The sequence below is a fragment of the Passer montanus genome, unplaced genomic scaffold (genome assembly GCF_014805655.1).
Source record: "Passer montanus isolate IOZ18808 unplaced genomic scaffold, ASM1480565v1 scaffold14, whole genome shotgun sequence".
Classification (NCBI taxonomy): domain Eukaryota; kingdom Metazoa; phylum Chordata; class Aves; order Passeriformes; family Passeridae; genus Passer; species Passer montanus.
Genome location: NW_024360941.1, coordinates 3,887,285 through 3,907,539, shown reverse-complemented (window position 1 = coordinate 3,907,539; position 20,255 = coordinate 3,887,285). Strand labels below are relative to the sequence as shown.

At 38.0% G+C, this 20,255-nt stretch overlaps 1 protein-coding gene across 8 annotated transcripts in view; it reads right to left on the bottom strand.

The window, feature by feature from the left end:
* Positions 1 to 278: 278 nt before the first annotated feature.
* The window catches only part of RAPGEF2 (Rap guanine nucleotide exchange factor 2), a 128,397-nt gene continuing 108,420 nt past the window's right edge, over positions 279 to 20,255 (bottom strand). For 4 of the 8 annotated variants that reach the window (XM_039699989.1, XM_039699992.1, XM_039699994.1 and 1 more), the window contains 12 exons: positions 18,356 to 18,596; positions 17,722 to 18,105; positions 15,862 to 16,073; positions 15,658 to 15,781; positions 15,020 to 15,043; positions 13,773 to 13,996; positions 12,745 to 12,924; positions 10,854 to 11,006; positions 8,602 to 8,827; positions 6,432 to 6,991; positions 3,570 to 3,875; positions 2,372 to 2,397 (listed from right to left, as the gene is read on the bottom strand). In XM_039699989.1, coding sequence (XP_039555923.1) covers positions 2,372 to 2,397; positions 3,570 to 3,875; positions 6,432 to 6,991; positions 8,602 to 8,827; positions 10,854 to 11,006; positions 12,745 to 12,924; positions 13,773 to 13,996; positions 15,020 to 15,043; positions 15,658 to 15,781; positions 15,862 to 16,073; positions 17,722 to 18,105; positions 18,356 to 18,596 — 2,660 coding nt within the window. Of the gene's footprint in view, positions 2,398 to 3,569; positions 3,876 to 6,431; positions 6,992 to 8,601; positions 8,828 to 10,853; positions 11,007 to 12,744; positions 12,925 to 13,772; positions 13,997 to 15,019; positions 15,044 to 15,657; positions 15,782 to 15,861; positions 16,074 to 17,721; positions 18,106 to 18,355; positions 18,597 to 20,255 lie in introns of those variants that run through there. The other 4 variants (XM_039699991.1, XM_039699987.1, XM_039699990.1 and 1 more) reach the window with 4 other exon arrangements.

Below are 20,255 nucleotides of genomic sequence, written 5' to 3'. Positions count from 1 at the left end.
ACATCTTGTTCGGTAAAAACTCAATAATTCTCCCTACCCAAATGTTAAAACAGATATTCCTTACTTTTACACTATTCGGGAATATATCAACATAATCTTACCTTTAAAACTCTTTACATTCTACATACACCTAAGTCCATACCTTTTTTGGCATCTCAAATGTTTCTGCTCGGGATCTGCTCACAGTATCAGTCATTCTCATTCAGCAGTACACACACCAAAGTTTTAAAAAATTATCAGCAACACAACTGTATATCAAAAAAACTCCACACCAGTGGTTTGCCCACATCACTTGGCAATGTCCCTTTAATATTAATACACAGCGAAGTAAAATTTTTTCATAAATTTGTTCAAGTATGTGGAACATGTAAAATGCATAAGAATCAATATGGACTTCATTAATGTTATATTTATTTATTTTCCAGCTTCATACAAACTGGATGTAGAAGCATAAACATAGTACATTTCTACCATTTTCAACAAAAATATAACCAATATGTACAATTATTGTATTAAAAATACAAAAGGATACAGACTCCACCAATGTCTTTCTAAAAGACATACAGGTACAAGTAGTATCAAAAGTATGAGGAAATCACCAGTTAATTGTACATTCTGCACTTGACATCACAGAGCGAACTGAGATTAGCAGTCCTATGGTCTACAATTACTTAATGCTTATATAACATTTGTGCAACTTGTGATAGAGCTAGGATTTTGTATTTCTATATGCACATGAGGTCCATAGCCTTGAGAATAAAACTGGCAAATAATGCATATTACATGTAAAATTACAAATGCATAATTGACAATGTTATATATAAGCAAATAGACAAAAGCTATGATTACTGGAGAGAGAATTAAATAAAGCACTGACATTTGTTTGATACAGTGAAAAAACACTGCAATTTGATCTTTAAAAGTTGAAGCTATTTACGTTTATCTACTGATCAATATGATCAGCTGAGTTCAATGGAAAAAAAAAAATCCAAGACCAGCAGTTCCTCACATTTGAGTACTACTCGGATTGGCAGCCTTCACTTCTCCGGAGTCTGTGCAAAAACAACACAAAAATAGAGGGGAGGGTAATTTCAGTCATTATAGGGTTAATAGCAGCTGTGAGCAGGTGGTTGCTACACATTGGCCTTCTCTACACATGCAGTGTTCCATGAAGCCATTAACAGTTGTGACTATTTCTGCATTGCAAAGGCTGGCAAATCTAACTGGGTTATTTTTACTTTTTTCACTTAAAGGCTCAATTATCCCCTAATGTCGAAGTCAATAGATGGAGGTTATTAGATCAGTGTTAACAGCTGACACGAGCTGTGCCATCCCAACTTGCCTTCACTGCAGTGTTATCCAGTTAACTTATTTTAATATAACTACCATATAGTTTAAAAATAAAAAGCATATAACTTAACAGTGGGGTTGCCATCTGTCTTATTACAATGGGACACTTTTTTTAGCATGCCATCCTGTGTTCCACAAAGCACAGGTATGAGACACACCGTGTCCTCTTGATCACTGACCAGTTGTGAGCACTGTGTTTCTGCATTTACACCAGACCCAGATGAGGATGCTGTTAACACTAACATTTACAAACTTGTGAAGATTCCAGGGTGGGACACATTAGGAGCAAAGCCAGGTAGTCAAGGAAAGGCTGCATCCTGCAACCTCTGCCTTCCCTTCTGCCCTGCTCAGCCATGTGATAGCAATATTCTTCCAGGAGCTCAGGCTGGCAACCCTACTTACAGGTGTGAAATAATACTGTAATTACTATTCAGATGCACTATTTGATCTCCCAAACACAAACATAGAAAATTGTAACAAAGGCATTGTAAACAAGCAAATAAGCACTGCCTCCTTGAAGGATCTCAAAGCAATTTTCTCTTTGTAGGTTAAAGGCCAAACGTAATTTGACAACTAACTTATCTCATTATCCCAATGAGACTAAGTGCTAGGATTGTGATTAAAATCTAAAAGGAAGATTTAAAAAAACCCTTCCAGGCATTGGGAAGTGCAGCCAGAGTTAATCATCCTGATGTGATGATCTTGGAATTTGGAATGATACTGTGTGATGGTGTGATGTGGCAGACAGCGACAGTGGTAGCTTGGAGATTGCTGCACTGTGCATTTCAAGCAACACAGTTTGAAAAGTGCCAGGGCGATTTCTTCACAGTATTTCACATGCAAGGGGAGAGGGGACAGAAGGGGGAGGGGCAGAGGAAGAAGCCCCATGCTGCTTTAAGGCAGGGAAGGAGGCAAATAGGTCCACCATCCTTTAATCATAGTTCCAAGGCTCCTATTCTAGGGACGTCTTCTTGTGCTCTCCTTTAAGGTGGCTCACTCTGGATCCAGAAAAGCCCAAGTCTTAGACAGCAGAGACTTGTTCATCTTCTGCAAACATAATAGGATAAGGGAAAACAGAATTTAGTTCATAAAGAACAAGACTGCTACTGAATGAAACAAGCTGTGCATACAACAACTGTGTGTATTGTGCTCCTGTGTTCTCCATTTCATTGTATAAGTATATATACTTTAAAACAATCTAAATTTCAGTACATTTCAGGTCTCATGAGACATATTCCTTTGCAATTTTGATCTTGAAGAAAAAAGGACAATTGCTTTAACTGAGCTAGATGCAGTTATTCATCCCGAGGAGCACAACAGATACTCCTAGATATCTACTAGCTTCAGAAAGGCATCTGACTTTTCCCTAAATATATCTTCAATTTAGTCATTGTTAGTAGAAACAATTAAAATTCTCTGTCATGGTAACTCTCAAGAGTTTGAGGCAATTCAGTTAAGGTAGACTTAATTTTTTTCCCATCACGTTCAACTGATGTTGAACGTGTTCATCCTGCACCTAAAGTTCATCCTGCACCTAAAACCTTAGTAACTAAGTAGTTAGAGGGAGAAGGGGAATTTTAGTCTATCATTAAGCAAAACAAAGCATTCAAGTGAGTGATATTGGCACCACCCTGCCTAAATTTTGAGGACCTAAAGCTGCAATCCAGCTACACTCGCTCTCCATGGAAAAACATCACAGCTGAGCTAAAGCATAAAGATGTAGACACATCTGTAGGATCAGCAAGGTAGTGAGACAGCACTGGGCTCATCATGTGAAACAGAGTGGAAGACTCGGTGCTTACAGCATAAAGAGCTTCAGGTAGAATGTGAGCAACTATCCAAATAAACCAGAGCAACAGTGCTCTGCAGGGTGGATGGGCAAGTATTCTGTAGACCAGGATACTTTTTTGATCAATAAATACATGGTTAATGAGGAAAATCTTGGCAGGAAGGGCTGTACACGGTGAACATAAGCACCTCCAGAGAAGCTGCCTATGCCAACCGTTTGGTTGTTCGAGATTCAAGTGGACCTACATTCCAAATTTTAAATTACATTTAGGATGAGCTGAATTCTTTCCCTTCCAAAAAATTAACAAATAGCATGTTTTGAAATGAAGAGTTCAAATTATGGCAAGATTTGTGTAATTTGCTCTGTGTCTGTGACAGCACTGACCCGTTTTGCATGCAGCAAACTCAAAATCTAACAACTAGAAATTTACCATCTTCCTCTGTGGAAAACCCTTGAGATGGATAGTGAGCAAGACGTGGGTCTGACTCATTTGGTTTATGCCACTGAGGTTTGTTCACAGGCCTGCCAGTTGAGTGGCCGTGCGACTGCTGCTGCGGAGTTGCTGTCCCATGAGTCTCACATGTCCGTGCCACCATTCTAGACCTCTGAAGTGCTATGTTGTAGTCTGGAGGCTTCCTGGTTGGATGGGAGCCACCTTCTGCAAACTCAGCAATAGGTATTCCTACATAACCGGGAGGAGTTGGAGGCGGTTCCCGATATCGACCCTCTTTTCTTGCTGCAGGAAAAATGACAGATGATCATTAGAGACAGGATGAGGAACATGCTCAAAGGAAAGAGGACAGTTAAAAGCTAAATAAATATAAACCAACTCAACAGCCCAGGAAGAGAAACTCTGAATGACAAAGGCTAACTATTACATGCTAGACAAAGAGCTTGTGAAAAATAAATCAGTCAAGAAAGTACCGAATATACAACATACAGAGGATATAGCTATTCTTCCAGCAGTGGAGCATTACTCTAACAAAACCCACAAAATTTCATGGGGAATTTGTTCAAACTTCCCAACTGAAGCTGTTCCATGAATTGTATACAATCAAATGTATAGTGATCAAAGCAACACGTAAGACTCAGGACTCCACAGAGTAGTAAACATCAGGAATTTTGGCATCTCTCGACATGCATGATTAACTTAATTCTGAAGATGGATGAAGTTTTTAGTCTATAAAAACTTGCATCCAAGAGCTCATCACTTTTGTTTTTAGCATCTTGGAGGGGAAACAAGAAATACATCTGATACATTATTTTCTCCCTACAAATCTTACTACTTAATAAGGCATAAGCTACAACTCCAAGAGGTCAGGAAGAGAAGTGGGCTTCATCATTATACTATTTGCATGCACTGCTGCCTGCAGCCCCTGTGGTTGTATTCTCTGCAAAATCAGAATTGTAAGTATTCCCATAAGAACAATGACTGAATATGATTTTATCTAGGACATGGAAAGACCACCACCTACCCTGTGGATCTCACTGAGATGTAACTGTTTACCTGAACAAGGCTTAACTCAGGGCATACTGAGAAGCCCTCTCAGTGAGAACTTTAAGGGAAAAAAATCAGTTAAGAATCCTAAGCATCTGCAGAGACACACAACAAATAGGCAAGAGTCTCTGTTTTAGAGTTAAGTACTTAGAGAAGTCAGGTGGAACTTTGATACTGAACACTTATTGTGGGCCCAGCCCTTTAACATATGACTGCTTTAATGACAAACCTTACAAATACAGCAGGAAAAACCACTGACACAGACAATTTACTTTGCACAGCTTGTCATACACTGTATGTTCTTGCCTAAGTGCTGATGACAACACCACCCTGCATTAGGCAGGATGATTTGACTGAAAGGGCAGTACAGCTTAAAATGGACTGATGCTACTTGGATGCAAGTTTTTATTGACTAAAAATAAATCCTTGGTATTACAACAAAACCAAACATTTTCCAGTAGAGTCTAAGTATTTTGCTTGGACAAACTGTTTAACTGAACAAAGCAGCATGAAGAAGTTTCTCAGAAACTTTCTTCAAGGATTTCTGAAAATCAGAAGTTCTATAGAAAAATTCTATTGTAGAAAAATTATACTGAAATACTACAATAAATCAATGTCTATCAAGTGCAAAAGAACCATGTAAACCAGGGTTCTGTCAGATAACGATACACAGTTACATTTTCAGGACAGATAGTAGTGAAGGGCATGGAATTGTGTTAGTTTGAATTTTCAGGTGTCTTTCATGTTCTTTCAAATCTCTAAAAATGTAGTGGCAAACACTGCCTTGAGAGGCAAGTTTGGAAGCACACCTGTTACACATTCTGGAGGAAACCAAGGGTATCAAAGAATAAAATTGGAGATTGGCAGGAATCCATACACCTTCTTCCTCTTGATAGCCCGGGGATTTAGACCTGCACCCAAGCTTTGAGGCAAAAGGCCACTGCTAAGCAATATACTCGGGCAGAAAATGGAAAAGCTGTTTAGCACAGTGGTCTCAGCATGACCTCAATCTGGCAGACATTTAGATGTGTCAGCAAAAAATGGCTTTTAGATAGTTCTTCATGTGAAAAAGGCAAAGTGAGGATGAATGGAAGGACAAAAGGAGGCAAAAATTCAGAGGTACTGGATGGCCCACAGATTAGGATGCATAAAAGGAACAATATAATAAAAATGCTAAGCTCTGCCAATTAGACCTTCATACTAATTTATACATTATCTGATTTTTCCATTATTGAATGCACAGAAATATATTCCAGCTCTAACTTCTTTGAAACCTCTTCAGTTTCAGCAGAGTAAAGAAACATTTCAGTTGGTATTCAAGCACAAAAGGATCCCATTTTCAGAAGTAAGAAATATTCACAATTATCAGACAAGCCATACAAAGGTATAAAGTAAAAGACTTCTATAAAAATCAGGCCACATTTACTAAGACTTCTAAATATAGCCTTATGGAGCCTTACTGTGATGAGAAATTCAAATTTCAGAACTGACATCTAAATACATCAACCTTTCAAAATACTGCCCAGCAGCTGAGCTAGTTTTTTGATGTATGGCAGGCTCTCTTGAAACACAAAGGCACTGCCAGAACTGAGAATCAACAATAAATTATAATTTCCCTAGTGATAAAGGCTTAGTTAAAGGGGAAAATTTAAGAAAGACTGCAAAATGTTCAGTTTTGCTTTAAAAATTAAAAAAAAAAAAGAAAAGAAAAACAGATAAAAGAAAAGCAGAACAATATGAGAAAACTCAAGCAAATGAATTAAAATATTTCACGGCAAACAAAACTTAACTTACCAACAAGCCCCTTTGTACTACTTGATGCTACTGCTGTGTGGGCAGGGACGGGAGGTGGCTTTGTCTCCTCTGCTGGTACAGATGTTATGCTACTGGTGTCAGCTTCAATCGAAACATCTTTCCCACCCCTCCGCTTTATGGTACCTGTATCACCCTCGGAGTCCTCTCCCCAGTATCCTGTGGAAGATGCCCAGCTTGCTCTGGACTGTGCTTGGTCAAGGCCCTCCCTACCTTGACTCTGCCTGCCATACTTTGTGCCGTGGTCAGGGAACATCAGCTGGTCCATATGGCCGCCTGAGGCCCACAGTCCCGCCCCATCGCTTGAACTATCAAAATGAGCGTGTCCGAAAGGCAGAGTCTCCCAGCTCCTCTGGTGCTGAATTGTCTGGATGTTATCATGAGAGCCACTCGAACAAGAAGTCCAGCTCCCACGGCCACTGTCAGCTGCGTCGAGCGAAGCTCTGTCCCCCTGATCCTGTGACAGCTCTTCTGTACTAGGAGAAGAAAGTACAGTTGCTCCAGCATACAGGCCTCTGGTCTCTGACAGCGGTGCATATGAGCTGGGTACACATTGATGAGGGGACAAAAAATCCAGTGTTGGAATTGGAAATCATGAACAGGATGCACAAAGAAACAACCAAAGAAAAACAAAACACGCTGTGGGTTGGATTAGGTAACCTTCATGACATTTTAAAGGTCACTTTCCACCCAAACCATGATTCTATGGTGGAATATTTTGATGCACTTGATAGTACTTATTGTTTGCATGAATGGCAAATTCACTTTTGAGAATATAACACTTTTCTTTCAAGTACATCCTCAATAAAACAAAACCAAACACAAACAAAACTGGACAGATAACTTGGTGAAGTCATACACTTCAGCAGTGTAATTTCAAAAAGTAAAATCTTAACTTCACAATAGCCTTTTAAGACAGGCAAACCACACAGACACACATACAGGGAAACAGACAGGGTTATTCTACTGCTTTTCCAGCCATGCTGAGCAAATGGTAGAAAAAAGCTAGCTTTCAAAAGTTAGAAACAGAATTTAGCAGGAGCTGGCTGATATTCAGGTTTAGATCTCAGATTTTTTTTTCTGCTTAGAAAACTGTGAGAGCTAACTTTTCAACATTTCCTGCAAATGGAAATGTATTTTAGCCTTATTTTTGGAAACACATGCTGTTTCATAGAGCAAGTATGTTTTCTGTAGCCTTTCAATGATTAAGTGAGCCTGACATGATTCCTTACATAGCAGCAGATAAAATCAACAAAGTGTCACTTTTGCTTAGCAGATATCCAGGCTCCTGGGACTTGCTCTTCCAGGGCACCTTCCTATGCAGACTAGAACCCTTTTCTTCCAAATATTTAAGACATCTGAATAAAGAGTTTGCATAGCCTGAGATTTCCCAAAGCTGAAGTACAGCAGTTTTGGAACAGGTCTGCCATTCAAAGACCCTGCAGGATTAAAACCCCAGAAACCATTCAGAGGACTAAAGCATCCAAATAACAGCGCAAAAAAAAAAAAAAAAAGTAAGTGGAGACTAAACAGGAGCCAGAGCTCCAATTATTTTCACACCAAGGCTCACTGCTAGAGATTTAGAGAACTCCTCACAGCACTAGCTTCTCCACCATTACAGAAGTTAATTACCTAGAAAATTACTAGAAAACCAGCAGCGCAATGTGAATTTTAGCTTCCAATTATTGTTGACTAGAAGAGATATTTGGAGTAAAATATTTTGGTGTTAGACAGATATGCACTCTTCCATGAAGCAGACTGGAAAATTGCTAGCTATTTCTGTTCTCAGTTTATCTCTGAATAATTGTTTGAATATCTCATCTAATTCAGTTAATTTCCCATGGAGAAGGCAGGCTAGGGTACCAGTCTGCCGCAAAGTGGATAACCTATGGCACCACTGAAATGCTCAGATGGTAACATTTACTGAGATGAAGTCTTGCTGCTCAGATCTCATCACTCACTCAGGAGTACAAAACCTTTTCTTGGCAGGAATGGAGCATTATCACAAAATGAAGCACTGAAGTAGTAGTTTTTTAAGAGCAGAGGAGAAAAAATATTTGAGCAATACAGGGAAAGTTACATGGACAAATACACACACCACATACACACTATATGAAAGTATAATGTAAGTAAGCACAAATAAAATTCTTACCCTAAGCTGTATTGATCTGGTTCAATCATGATTCTTCTATCAATCCTTCCCACACCGAGATTTGTCTCCACAATGCTGACAGAATGCCTCTGTCTCCTCTCATCATGCAGGGGGACTGGCATAGAGTCAAAAGAGGAATTGCTGACAATACTAGATCTAGAAGAAATTTCACTGTGACCAGAGTCGGAGAAGTTATCCACAGTGCTGCTTGGAGCCAAAGTGTAGCCTGCAAAGGGAACACAGCGTTAATCAGACTCTCCAAGATGCCTGCTCACTTCTGGTCAGGCCACTGGCAATACTGCAATAAAACCGGCAATAAAACAAAGCTACCATTACATTTACACAGCACTGCAAAAGATAAAGATACATAGCTGAACTGTGTGACACTGTCTTTGGTATCTTAATCAGAGATAGAGGATTGTAGGAACATGTACTACTCATTTACAAACCAACTGTTCTCCTTCCTCTTCTCTGCTCTCCTCTCCTAAATTCTTTTAAAATTCATCATGATACTTGTAGCCTCACATTATAAAATATTATGTCTCAAAATCTGCCTGTGAATAAACACTGGCTCCAAGACTGGAAGGAAAGAGATGCTCTGGTTGAGATTACTGCTTAAAGTAATCCCAGAGACTCTCTCATACTGTCCTTTGTATTCTGCGAAGCTACACTTCAGAGATGAACAGATACATGAAGCCCGGATGTCTGGGCTGACTACTTATTACATACCTTAGCTGAGAGAGGGGCAGGTTTTCAAGTTTTCTTTGAGATGCTTGGCTCACTAATTACTTCCAAATGAAATTTGGAGGTAGGTAGCACTGACATGGCCTGACTGAGATAAAATCTGCAAGTTGTAGCATAGAAGCAAATTCAGCAAATTCAGCTTTTCTTTCAGTATTAAACAAATTGTGCTGAATGTTCTTGCCAAGTTAAAGATCATTAAACACATCCACAAGTCACCACAGTTTTCATATTTTGCTTTCACTCTAATCCTAAGTGGCAGAATTACTTCAACTTATCTACCGCAATTTAATTGCTAAGAACTAATGCTGGGAAATAATGCTGTAATTTTTATCTGAAAGAACATATAATTAGCTTCAGGTAACCATCAAACCAAGGATGTTGTTTTAAACATGTTTATTATTCAGTTTTTGAAAAAATGAAGTGCTGTTCACACTACGAGTCAAGTACAGAATTCCAATTCCTTTTTCAAAAAGCGCAGAGGCCTGACCATATTTATATAAATTCCCTCTTTGCTGATGTAGTATTTGGGAGAAATAATGATGACAGGGACTTTACAAAGACTCAAGATGATATATCCTCTACATATTATCCTCCTCCATCTGACCTCAGTAAGTAACACTTTAATAGAAATCACTTCAGTCCCAATGTATATTTTACCATAATGCTCTATTATTGTAACTGTTAAACTGAACTTTTATGCTAGCCTGGGAAGAGAACAACTTAGAAGTGACATGCAATACATCTAGCCTATCATATTTCCAAAGTGTGGAAGTATGTTTAAATTACAGGACAATGCCTCCTGTATTTTGTCAATTCATAGCCAGAACTACAACTACCACGAAAACAAACAAGAAAATAGTTGTTTTTTTTAAATCCCTTTAAAGTCCTAAATTCACTTTAAAAAATAACTCTGAAATTACTTTAAAAATATCTTGGTCAAGAAAGCTCCAATGGATAATAACATTCTTCAAAAATTCATACACATGGTTTAAATAATCAGGCTGCTATTAAAGTATAAAATATAAATTAAAATATTAAATATTCTGGTTTTAATTCCAAATACCTTAAGCCTTTCTGTCATATGTAGGTCACATCCCATTCAGATGCATGACACAGCAAATAATTTCTCTGATAGACCAGTGTGGCCAATGCTGTACAAAGATTTTAAGTTTCAACCTGTACATCCTTCCACTGAAAGCAGGAAACGCTGATCATAGGAATATTTTTTGTCAGAAGCAGCTGCAGTCAGAGTGACCTGCTGCATCAAATCCTGTATAACACCAGGCTATCTTTTCTGGCTTTTGATCACCAGGGGGCTTTCAGGTACCCTTGAAACCAGGTTTACAGCTGCCTTTCATGTATCCCACTCTGCACTACATTCTGCCCTCTTGCTGACCATATGTGACAAAAATAAGAGCAGCAGAACTGAGTGTCCAAATTCTCTCTCAGAAGCTTCCAAAGTCCATGAGCTTCAAGAAACAGGACAAGAAATATTGAACATCTACTACCTTTCCTTGGAGAGCTCTGTGGTGAAGTAGGAGGAGAAGAGAGCTGTGAAGATGCACTTGAGACAGCGTCTTCAGATTGCTTCTTGTGTCGATCCAAACTTCCTTCTTCTGATAATGAAAGGATTTTCTTTAAAGCTTGTGGGGAGTTAATGCCTTTAGGAAAGAATTAAAGTAGACAGGTGTAAAGTCCAGTATAAATACATCCTTATGTTTCACAATGCATTTATAGAGCAGACACTCCACAGGAAGAAAAAGTTACATTTTTTCCCTGTATATTTCTGAGTTTCTGACACCAGCTCAAATGAAGCAAAATGTTAAAATGTATTCCCATTTAAAATATAGTGCTTTATTTCTGCATATTAGTGCAGATGGTCTTTCATTCTGGCCACTTAAGACAAATACTTGCCACAGAAAACATTAAGATTTGATGTTGCAGAATACTGCCTCAACATATAATTGAGGATATGCATAGGAATGGCTACTGAGAAACTTGGAACTAAAATTAGCTTAAATACAGACACACACCCATCTCACTGGTTAGTGAAGATTTATATAGTAAGAATTCAAACTGCTCTCCTGTTTCTTTTCTATTCAGAGTAGCCTAGAAGGTCAAAGGAAGCTGGAAAGAAAATTAATAAGGCTTATGAAATAAGGCCATCCTGCAGCTGCCTTTCTCTCTTTCATTTTTGAGAACTAGCTGTGCACCAGCTTATTTTGGGAAACTACAGAGTAAAAACATCCTGAAGATGTTGTGTGATGTAAAGATCTAGGGCATCAGGAATTGCTTTTCCCAGACCACATTTATTCATCTTTCTCTTCCCCTCCCCTCAAAGATCCACCCTGGGACAATTTTATAAGTGAAGACAGAGTTTCTCTGACAGTTTTGCCAATGTTTGTGGTAGAGGTTATTTTCAAGCATTCGCGGACTTTTATCTTTGATGTGTTGGATCGCAATCCTGCTATCAATAATTCACAGCTGCCTGATCATCATAACCTAGTCAGTTTTCAGAAACTTTGCCACTATGAGCAAAAAATTTGCAGTCTATGAAGCTTCAAAGTCCTTTCAAGATTAAAATTTAATGGTAAAATCAACAAGATCTAGATGAATATTGAATTGTTTCTTGCTCATTTTGCTGCTTCTAATGCTTTGTTGCAGCCTAAGTGGTGCATGAGGAAAACCAATAAAGAGTGAAATCAGAATTAAGCTCTTGTGCAAAATAACCATCATGAAAAAGGAAGGGCTGGTTATGCTACATATACTTCCTAGGGATTATGGGAACAGTATTACCATACTTGTGATTTAAAGAGTTCATTAATAGTGCATATATGTTTTGTACACATGTTGGGACACAGATTTGGGAATCAGAAATAGAAGAAGTTTCTATAAGCTGGTGCCTTTCTGTAGAATACGGAGGTAGCAATAACTGTGTAACAAAAAAAAAAAAGCAGAAGGGAGTAGAAGCCAAATGGACAATTATCAATGTGAAAGTTCAGACCCACATTTCCAACACGACTGCCAGTTTGAGCAGGTCTCAATTTCACCTAAAAAAATCAAACTTGTGAAGTGACACCAAAACTTCTAAGGCATCTCAAGAACTCCAAGTCCCCAGTTCCTCTAGAAAAGTTAAGGCAAGTTCCCAAGGCAAACAGTGAGAAACCTTTATTCTTCCCAGCTGCTAGTAATAGGTAAATTGACAGGATTCTTTCCCTAGATTTCTTTTTTTCCATTTCTAGATAAGAGAACAATGCCTAGACACTGAATGGACAGGTATAACCAGCATATCATACTACCAGAAATGGACGTCTGAACCTTATTTGATTAAAAATGTCTTCCTGATGTAGACAAACAAACTTCAGAAAATTAAACCAAATTCTCCCTTGTTCCACCTACCAAATGGTGGGAGGTCTTTGACTGGCACCTTCTTGCGAGAGGGATAGAGAGACACGGCTGGGACCTGCAGTGCTTGGTTTACTTTATGCTGCTGCTGCACTTTCTGCTGGATGCCTGCCCGGGGAGCCACAGGTGACGTTTCAGATTTCCCAGATCGCTTGTCTCCCGTGTTCTTCGGCACTTTGCAAGAAAGGGGACAAAACATTGAATAACTACTAGCCAAGGACACAGTGGTGTTTTATTCTGAGCACTGCAAAGCCCTCTGATAAACAATTAAAAGGTGTTTAAGTATTTGTCCAATTAATACAGCATGATATCTTTAGACAGAAAAGATGAAGAGGAAAAGAGGGGATGATGTAAATCAATTTAAAAGATGCACATTATCAATGAATGTCTTCTTTCTCAAATTAAAGCTCTGATAAATGACCACTGTTACAAAAAAAAAACATGACCAGAAGTTATACTGGGCTATCATAAGGACTACAACTGATTCAGAGCTGACATATAATTATTATTTTTTGCTACCCTGCAGGAAGGGAAGAGCACAAGATACAACATTTCTTAAAATCAAAATGAAATGGATATTTCTAGGATAAGTTTCCCCTCTGCTGCCCCAGGTACAGCCCTCCAGGTTCTCTGAATCTCTGTACCTCTGAAACACCTGGACATAAGAAAATCTCCCTCAGAATAAGCATATCACTATTCACACTAATAACCTCAGTATATCAGAAATACAGAAGAACTTTTGACTCCTTTATACCCTTTGTACAGACAAATAAAAAAAGCCATTGTGCACCTCATTGTGACATCATCTTAAAGCCTTATCACCTGTATAAATACAATGTCTCTATCCTGTTAATCCACAAGATTATTTCCTTAGGATTCATAGACATTTAGCACTTGAAAATGACTAGATAAATAATTTTCTACTTCAGTGTCTAGATACTGTTCCCAATTGGTTCACTGGACTAGAAACAGAGTTATATTGAACAGTTTTCCTGAAATCCACAACAAATGACAAAGCTCACATGTGTTTGTGGCTGGCTCACACTGCAGAGAGAGTGTCTGCAGGCTCTCTTCATCCATTTCCAGATCCAAGTTTGAGAGATACTGCTTCACTTTCCGTGCCATCTGAGCATCTTCATAGAGCTTTTTAGCATTAAGAAAGGAGCTGCGACGGACCCGCTTTTTATGCCCCCCTGCTTGTGCAACGTCCAGCACAGCTGCGTTGGCACTGCCCTGGCTGAGAGACCTGAAGTGAGTGGGACAGGAGGGGAAAGAAAGACAGCAAAGGTATGACTTAGTCCAACATGTACCACCCAAAAAACGTGAAACGTGCAAGAGATTGCATGAATGTCAGTCTATGGTCAAAGCTTACATGCCTCATTCCAGTAAGTCAAACAGCTATAACAGATAGAAAGATGAGGGCCAGGAAATCCTTTTTACTTGGTTACAGGCACTATTTTAATGGCACAGATATTTTAACCTATTTTGCTCCAACTAGGCAATAACACTTCACACATCTAGAAAAGCATTCAAGGTAGCTCTCTCACATAAGCCATCTACTGAGAGGACTGGAGCATTAGGAAAAGCTCATGCAGTAAGGCAGTGCTGACAGAAGAATATAGCTGAGGCTCAAATTCAAATACATATAAAGGAGGTATTTTGAAAGCACTCTGTGTTTTAAATCAGACTGTATACAATATGTACAACTCAGTTTTACAAAATAGAACTTCTTCATAACTTGCAAGACTGAAGAGAGTTTTGTTAAACAAAATTATCAGCTAATTCATGATGAAATAAATGTCATGCACATTTCAATGTATGTATATCTACATGAACTCTATACATTGGTCCTGAATTGTTAAGGTAAAAATGATGGCTAATTGTAATATGAAAGTAAGTTAGTCAAGCAGCTACTGTAAATTTTAACTTTTGAATTTGATTGTGATAATTGTTTAATAAGTATAAGGAAATTAACAGCTCTTTTCAGCTATTGCAACCTTGTCATTTTGTAATTTCATTTTGACCAAAAGTCTCTTCCTTCAGCAATTTAAACTAGAGATGGAAAAGAACATTCCACTTCTACCTATGACCACTTAAAAATAATTTACAGCTTCTGTGTTTTAATCTCAAATCAAATGTATTGTCAGTAAAAAAAGGGTTACATAAGAAAAAAATGTCAAAGCACTAGAAAATTAAGATAGCAAGTAGGAAAAAATGCAAATGGTAAAGGAAGAATGAATGTCTGTATGTGTTGTCTCCAACCACTTACCCCAAACTCCTCCATTTCTTCTTCCTGCAAGTGAGAGCCAGGAAGAATAAAGCATGGGTTTAAGAAGAGACAGAGAAAGATCACAAGCTCAGAAAGAAAAAGACCAGACCTCGGGACAAGCAGTTCTGGAAGCCCACAAACATTAAAAAGAGCCTTGACTTGGGCATACAATCAGATATTACAAACTCTTCTAGCTCAAATTAAGAAAAAAGAGTGTGCAATAAGCTTGTCAAACATGAAGCCAAAGAGCATTCACTCCATGTTTTCTAACAGAAGTAGCTGACACTGCTTCAGATACATTACCACTTCTACTAAATCAAAATTATAAGGCTAGCACCCATCTAGATTTCAACTAGACTAAGAGATATGTTTTCAAACCAGTTTATCTCCCTCCCACAGATAGAATCTCATTTTTACAACATGACGGTCAACTATGGAATAGTAAGAAACATTTTAGGATGTATCAGGAACCACGAAATGTAATGGTTTCTCCAGTTTTAGACTACCACATCATGCTGGCCAATTGCTAACACAAAAAATTCTTACTGCTCCAATGGAAGGGGCACATAAAAGTGCCTCTTGCTGCCACCCAACCTTCTGCCAGCTGGGGAAAGCTCTGGCTGGTACAACACACTTACCTTGTTCTAAACATGAGAGCAGGATCCATGTTTACGGACGCCATGCGACCGACATGGCGTATCTCTTTCGCAATCATCCGCAGCTTCTCAAAATTCACCAGGCCCTCCACTTTAGAATCATTTCCTACAACCAAAAACATCAGTGATTAGGCAGGAAAGTTACTTTTCCTTAGCTAGTACAAGGTAATATACTTCTGCCTTTACCTTCATGAAGGAATGTGAGGTCTTTTTTGATGACAGGAAACAGGGGGATAATAGGGGGCTGTAGGTTTTGGCTGTTAAGGACGTTACGATATTTTGCCATATTCCTAGATGGATCAAATAAGTCCTGTAGATCTTGAAACAGTTTTTCATACTTGCTTGGAAGCTTTTCCCAAGTCGTTCGGAGCCTTGCAACTGGTGCCAAATTCAGGCCACTTGAAACAAAAGAAGTGCAAATAAGTTGAAGAACAAGAGACAGAAACAAAAAAACCTAGAAAAGACCATGTTAAATTTTGTATGGTAGAAATACCATATAGCCAGAATACATTAGCACAACAGGGTCAATAAAATAACAAATTTAAAAACTTTTTGCCAGTATGTATTACAGAAGATCATTTTTATAAAAGCTATAAAAACTGGAGATATCTTCATGATGCAACCATAAACAGAAAAAAAATGCACCTAGATGAATAATTAAACCTTAAATCTTAAGTATTTGTTACTTAAAAACAGTGTCTGAGTTTGATAAGACTATCATAATCTAAGTACCTCAGGATGACTACTTACTTCCAGATTAACAAACTGGCAGAAAAAATATATCTTCCACCCACATGATGATGTTCACCTGAACATCACACAGGTGACAGCACACTGACCCACCTTCTTTCTGCAATAATCCATCTGACTTTGTTCTTTCAGGATGAAATTTTTTAACACTCTCTATACCTGAGGTTATTCTCAAGGCTGTAGCTGGTGCAAACCCCCTTTTTCCACTGTAATGACATTGACTGTCTTACTGTTAATTTCTACCTGGTGGGAAAGTCAGATACCTAGAGTCTTCCCTCCACTCAAGTTTTTCCTAGCAGAGAAAAACTGCTTTTTTCCTGCTTTTATTTCTCCTTGAGATTGGCTGAAATAACTGAACAAAATCTCAATATTTTGATGTCTCAGAGATGCTGACTGATCATCAGCATGGATCCTTGACTTTGGAACTTGCCTCATTTGCTGAATAGTATTCAAACCTACTCATTTTTTTCCTACTCACAGTAGAAGTGTCACATTCAATCTGTTGACTGAATGTCAAAATGATGACAAGAGCCTGCATCAAAGACAGTGATGACACTGTCAGTTTACCTCAACTTACTTGAGCTTTTTCTTGAGAGACAATGTAGGGGGATTGTTTGGTTTTGTTTGGGTTTTAAAAAAAGTGTATAAACATAGACATTAATGTTCTTCCTTCTCATTCCAAAGTGATAAAAAGTTTTCTGAGATTTTCAGAAAGTGTATAAACATAGACATTAGAGTTTTCTCTCTTCCTTCTCATTCCAAAGTGATAAAAAGTTTTCTGAGATTTTCAGTACATTTTAAAGTTCTTATTACATGATCTTTATATACACACTATATTAGGGCATCACAGTCTTTTATTGATTATTTTCAAAGTTCTGTGAAAGAAACTGCTGATACAAAGAAAACAAATGCAATATATTATGGCTGAATGAATTTAAGATACTGGGCAGTATGGAAAAAAATGAGCTACTTTGGGGAAATTAGCCCATTCATTTGCAACAATTGTGTGGTTTTCCTCTATATACCTGTTGTTTCTTTTGGCCTTTGTCCTTAAATAAGTGCATTAGTTTCTCTAGTGCCATGTCACCTTGCCAGCACTGTCTTGAGCAGTAAGTACTTAACAGTAACATTTCAAATAATATTTCAGCAAGCATTTCAAATTACAGAAAATTCCCTCCTTAGCAGACTGCCAAGTGTTGATGTCAGCAGCATAAACTGCTCTATTAAGTACTTTTTTTTTTAGACTAATATAAGTAAGTCTTTTTACTCAGAAGTAAAATTATTACTGGGCAGTACCTAATGATGGCAAACATCGAGTTGAAGTTCTTGCATTCTCTGCAGTGTAGCGCTATCTTAATGAAATGCTTAATGATCTTCATCCTTTTCAGCTGGTTGGTTTCTCTTAGAATCTCAGAAGCCACCCAGAAGGTTTCTTGATTTATCACCTCTTCAAACCTTTTTAGATTAGTGCAACCTGTTTTTGATTTGAGTTTAAACAAGTCATCTATGTATTCCGTGGGTTCGATATTACGGAACAGCTCAAAGTTTCTCATGGAGAGTTGCGTAGCCACCTCAACAGTACTGAGCTGTAGTAGGGAAATTTGGCTTTCCCTTAGTAACTCTTGGGCATCTTCATCTGAACAGAGAGTTTCTGTTTCCATGTTGTTCTTCAGGTAATACCTGTAAAAACAAAATTCAGAAAAAGGCACTAGATATAATAGATCCAATTAGTGCTGAGAGTTATCTTTGAAGATCCAGTTGGAATCTGAGAATAAAATGAACTTCACCAGACCTAGGTATTAATGAGACATTGCATAAGCAGCAATGTGTTGCAAAGAAACAGAACATTAAATAATTAAGTAACACTCCTTTAACAAGATTTTGCCTTCATAAACTAGCATCATCAGCTTTAGCTCAGTCTCCATCTTACCTGCCACTCAGCTGTATCCTGTCAGCAAGCTTGGATAGCTGATCAGGGAGCCTCCTCTGCTTGATGACACCCTCAGGTGTGACAGAGACCTCACACAGTGAATAGGCATCAGGGGTTGCAGTCAGAGCAAATTCCCTGATGGCCTGGATGACCACTTCCTTTGCTGTTGTGTCCTTGCTGATCATTATGTAGCGACTTTGCTGGTCTGCCTTGAAAACCCGCAGAACTTGGTCTGGTAGATCTGGAAAAAAATTACAAGCAAGTCATGCAATTTAGTAAACAAAGAAAAATAAAAACTCAATGGTATAAGAACGAGTAATTGAGTTTAATTATTAGTGTTACCAGTTTTCACTTCAGTAAAAGTCCTGAAAGGCTCTTACTGATAAAGAATATCGTCAGTAAAAACAAGTTCTATTAACATCCAGAAATAGAAGCTAGTTAGGCTATAAAATATGTTAATATTTTCAAAGTTTGGACAGACAAACTAATGAGCATGAATATATTGAAATCTGAGCCCATTGATCCACTGAATTTTGGTAGTTATCACTGTATTATTAGAAAAAAAAAATAAATGAAATTATACAGATATCCATCACTGGGTTTTTTAACCTTAGGTATTTTTAACTGACATGTATTTCAAATAAGTTAATTTCTTCCCTCTGTTAGAAATAAGCTTTCCTAGTTTTGTGAGGCATGACATCTACTCATTTTTCTTTAGTAAGTTTCTTCTTAAAAATAATTATTTTTTTAGATTAAAGAAGATACAAGCAAGAAAATATATAATAATAAAAAGCCTTCTAAATGAAGGCTTCTGAAATTACTATCATAATAAAATAGTGGGGAAAAAAACCAAAACCTTCCAAATGGAAACATTCACTTTGGTACAGCTAGGGGTTTTTTTGACAAGACCTGAATGTGCATAACATGTATTCAAGTTACTACAGAAAGATCTATTCAGCAGCAGAAATCTTGTGACAAAAGAACAGAACTGAACACCTCCCCACTGCTCTTGCATGTTTCCAAAATAATAATTTGGAAATCATTAAGATGAATCTCTCTGATATGAGTTTATTTACATGCCACAAAGGCTTTTTAGGCTTAAATATATGATTTTACAAATCTCATGCAACTAAGCCCATAACTTTGAAGCTCACAGTAGTTTTTTGCAGCTTGAGAAGCACTAATACTAGAACACACTAACACTGTCTGATTACATTATCAGTTACACATAAAAGATATCATTACAGGCCATCTTTTAGCCCTTCCAAAGCATTTGAGTCAAATGCACAAATACTTCACAACAAGCAAGCCAATTTTACCTTTTATCACCAACTCTACACTGACCCATCTTCCTTCAGTAATTAGCTGAAGAAGGATACAGAGCAAAATATTTTCTGAAATATTTTCTACATTTTTTGACATCTGGAGGAAGGCAGATGCCAAAGACACAGGCTTTTGGAGATGTTGTTAAAAACCAGACCCTTCTCTAGGTCTTGCTGCCTCTTGCTGTTACAGACATATTTGCCAAAGAAATGCTGTGAAGTTGAGAAGCTACTGTAAACAATACCAAGGTGAGAAATTGTTTAGCAGTCCCTAGAAATAAAGCGTTTTGCGCAACAAGAAAATAACCTGCTCTGCTGGGTCAGTGAAGTCAATATGAAGAAACACAGAGGACAGCAAATAGGGGAGTCCCATCTTTGCAATGCATTTTAGCACCCAATTTCTCAGGCTGCCTACTTATCAGAGCTGTGAGGAAAAGCTCTACACAGGCACAACGTCTGCCAGCAAGTGAAATGATTGCAGCTATGGCAATGGTAGCAAGTAATCCAGCCCACTAATTTTTAAATAAAACACTTGAAGAGAATCTTAATCACCCCCCTTCACTGGTTTTCAAAAAGGG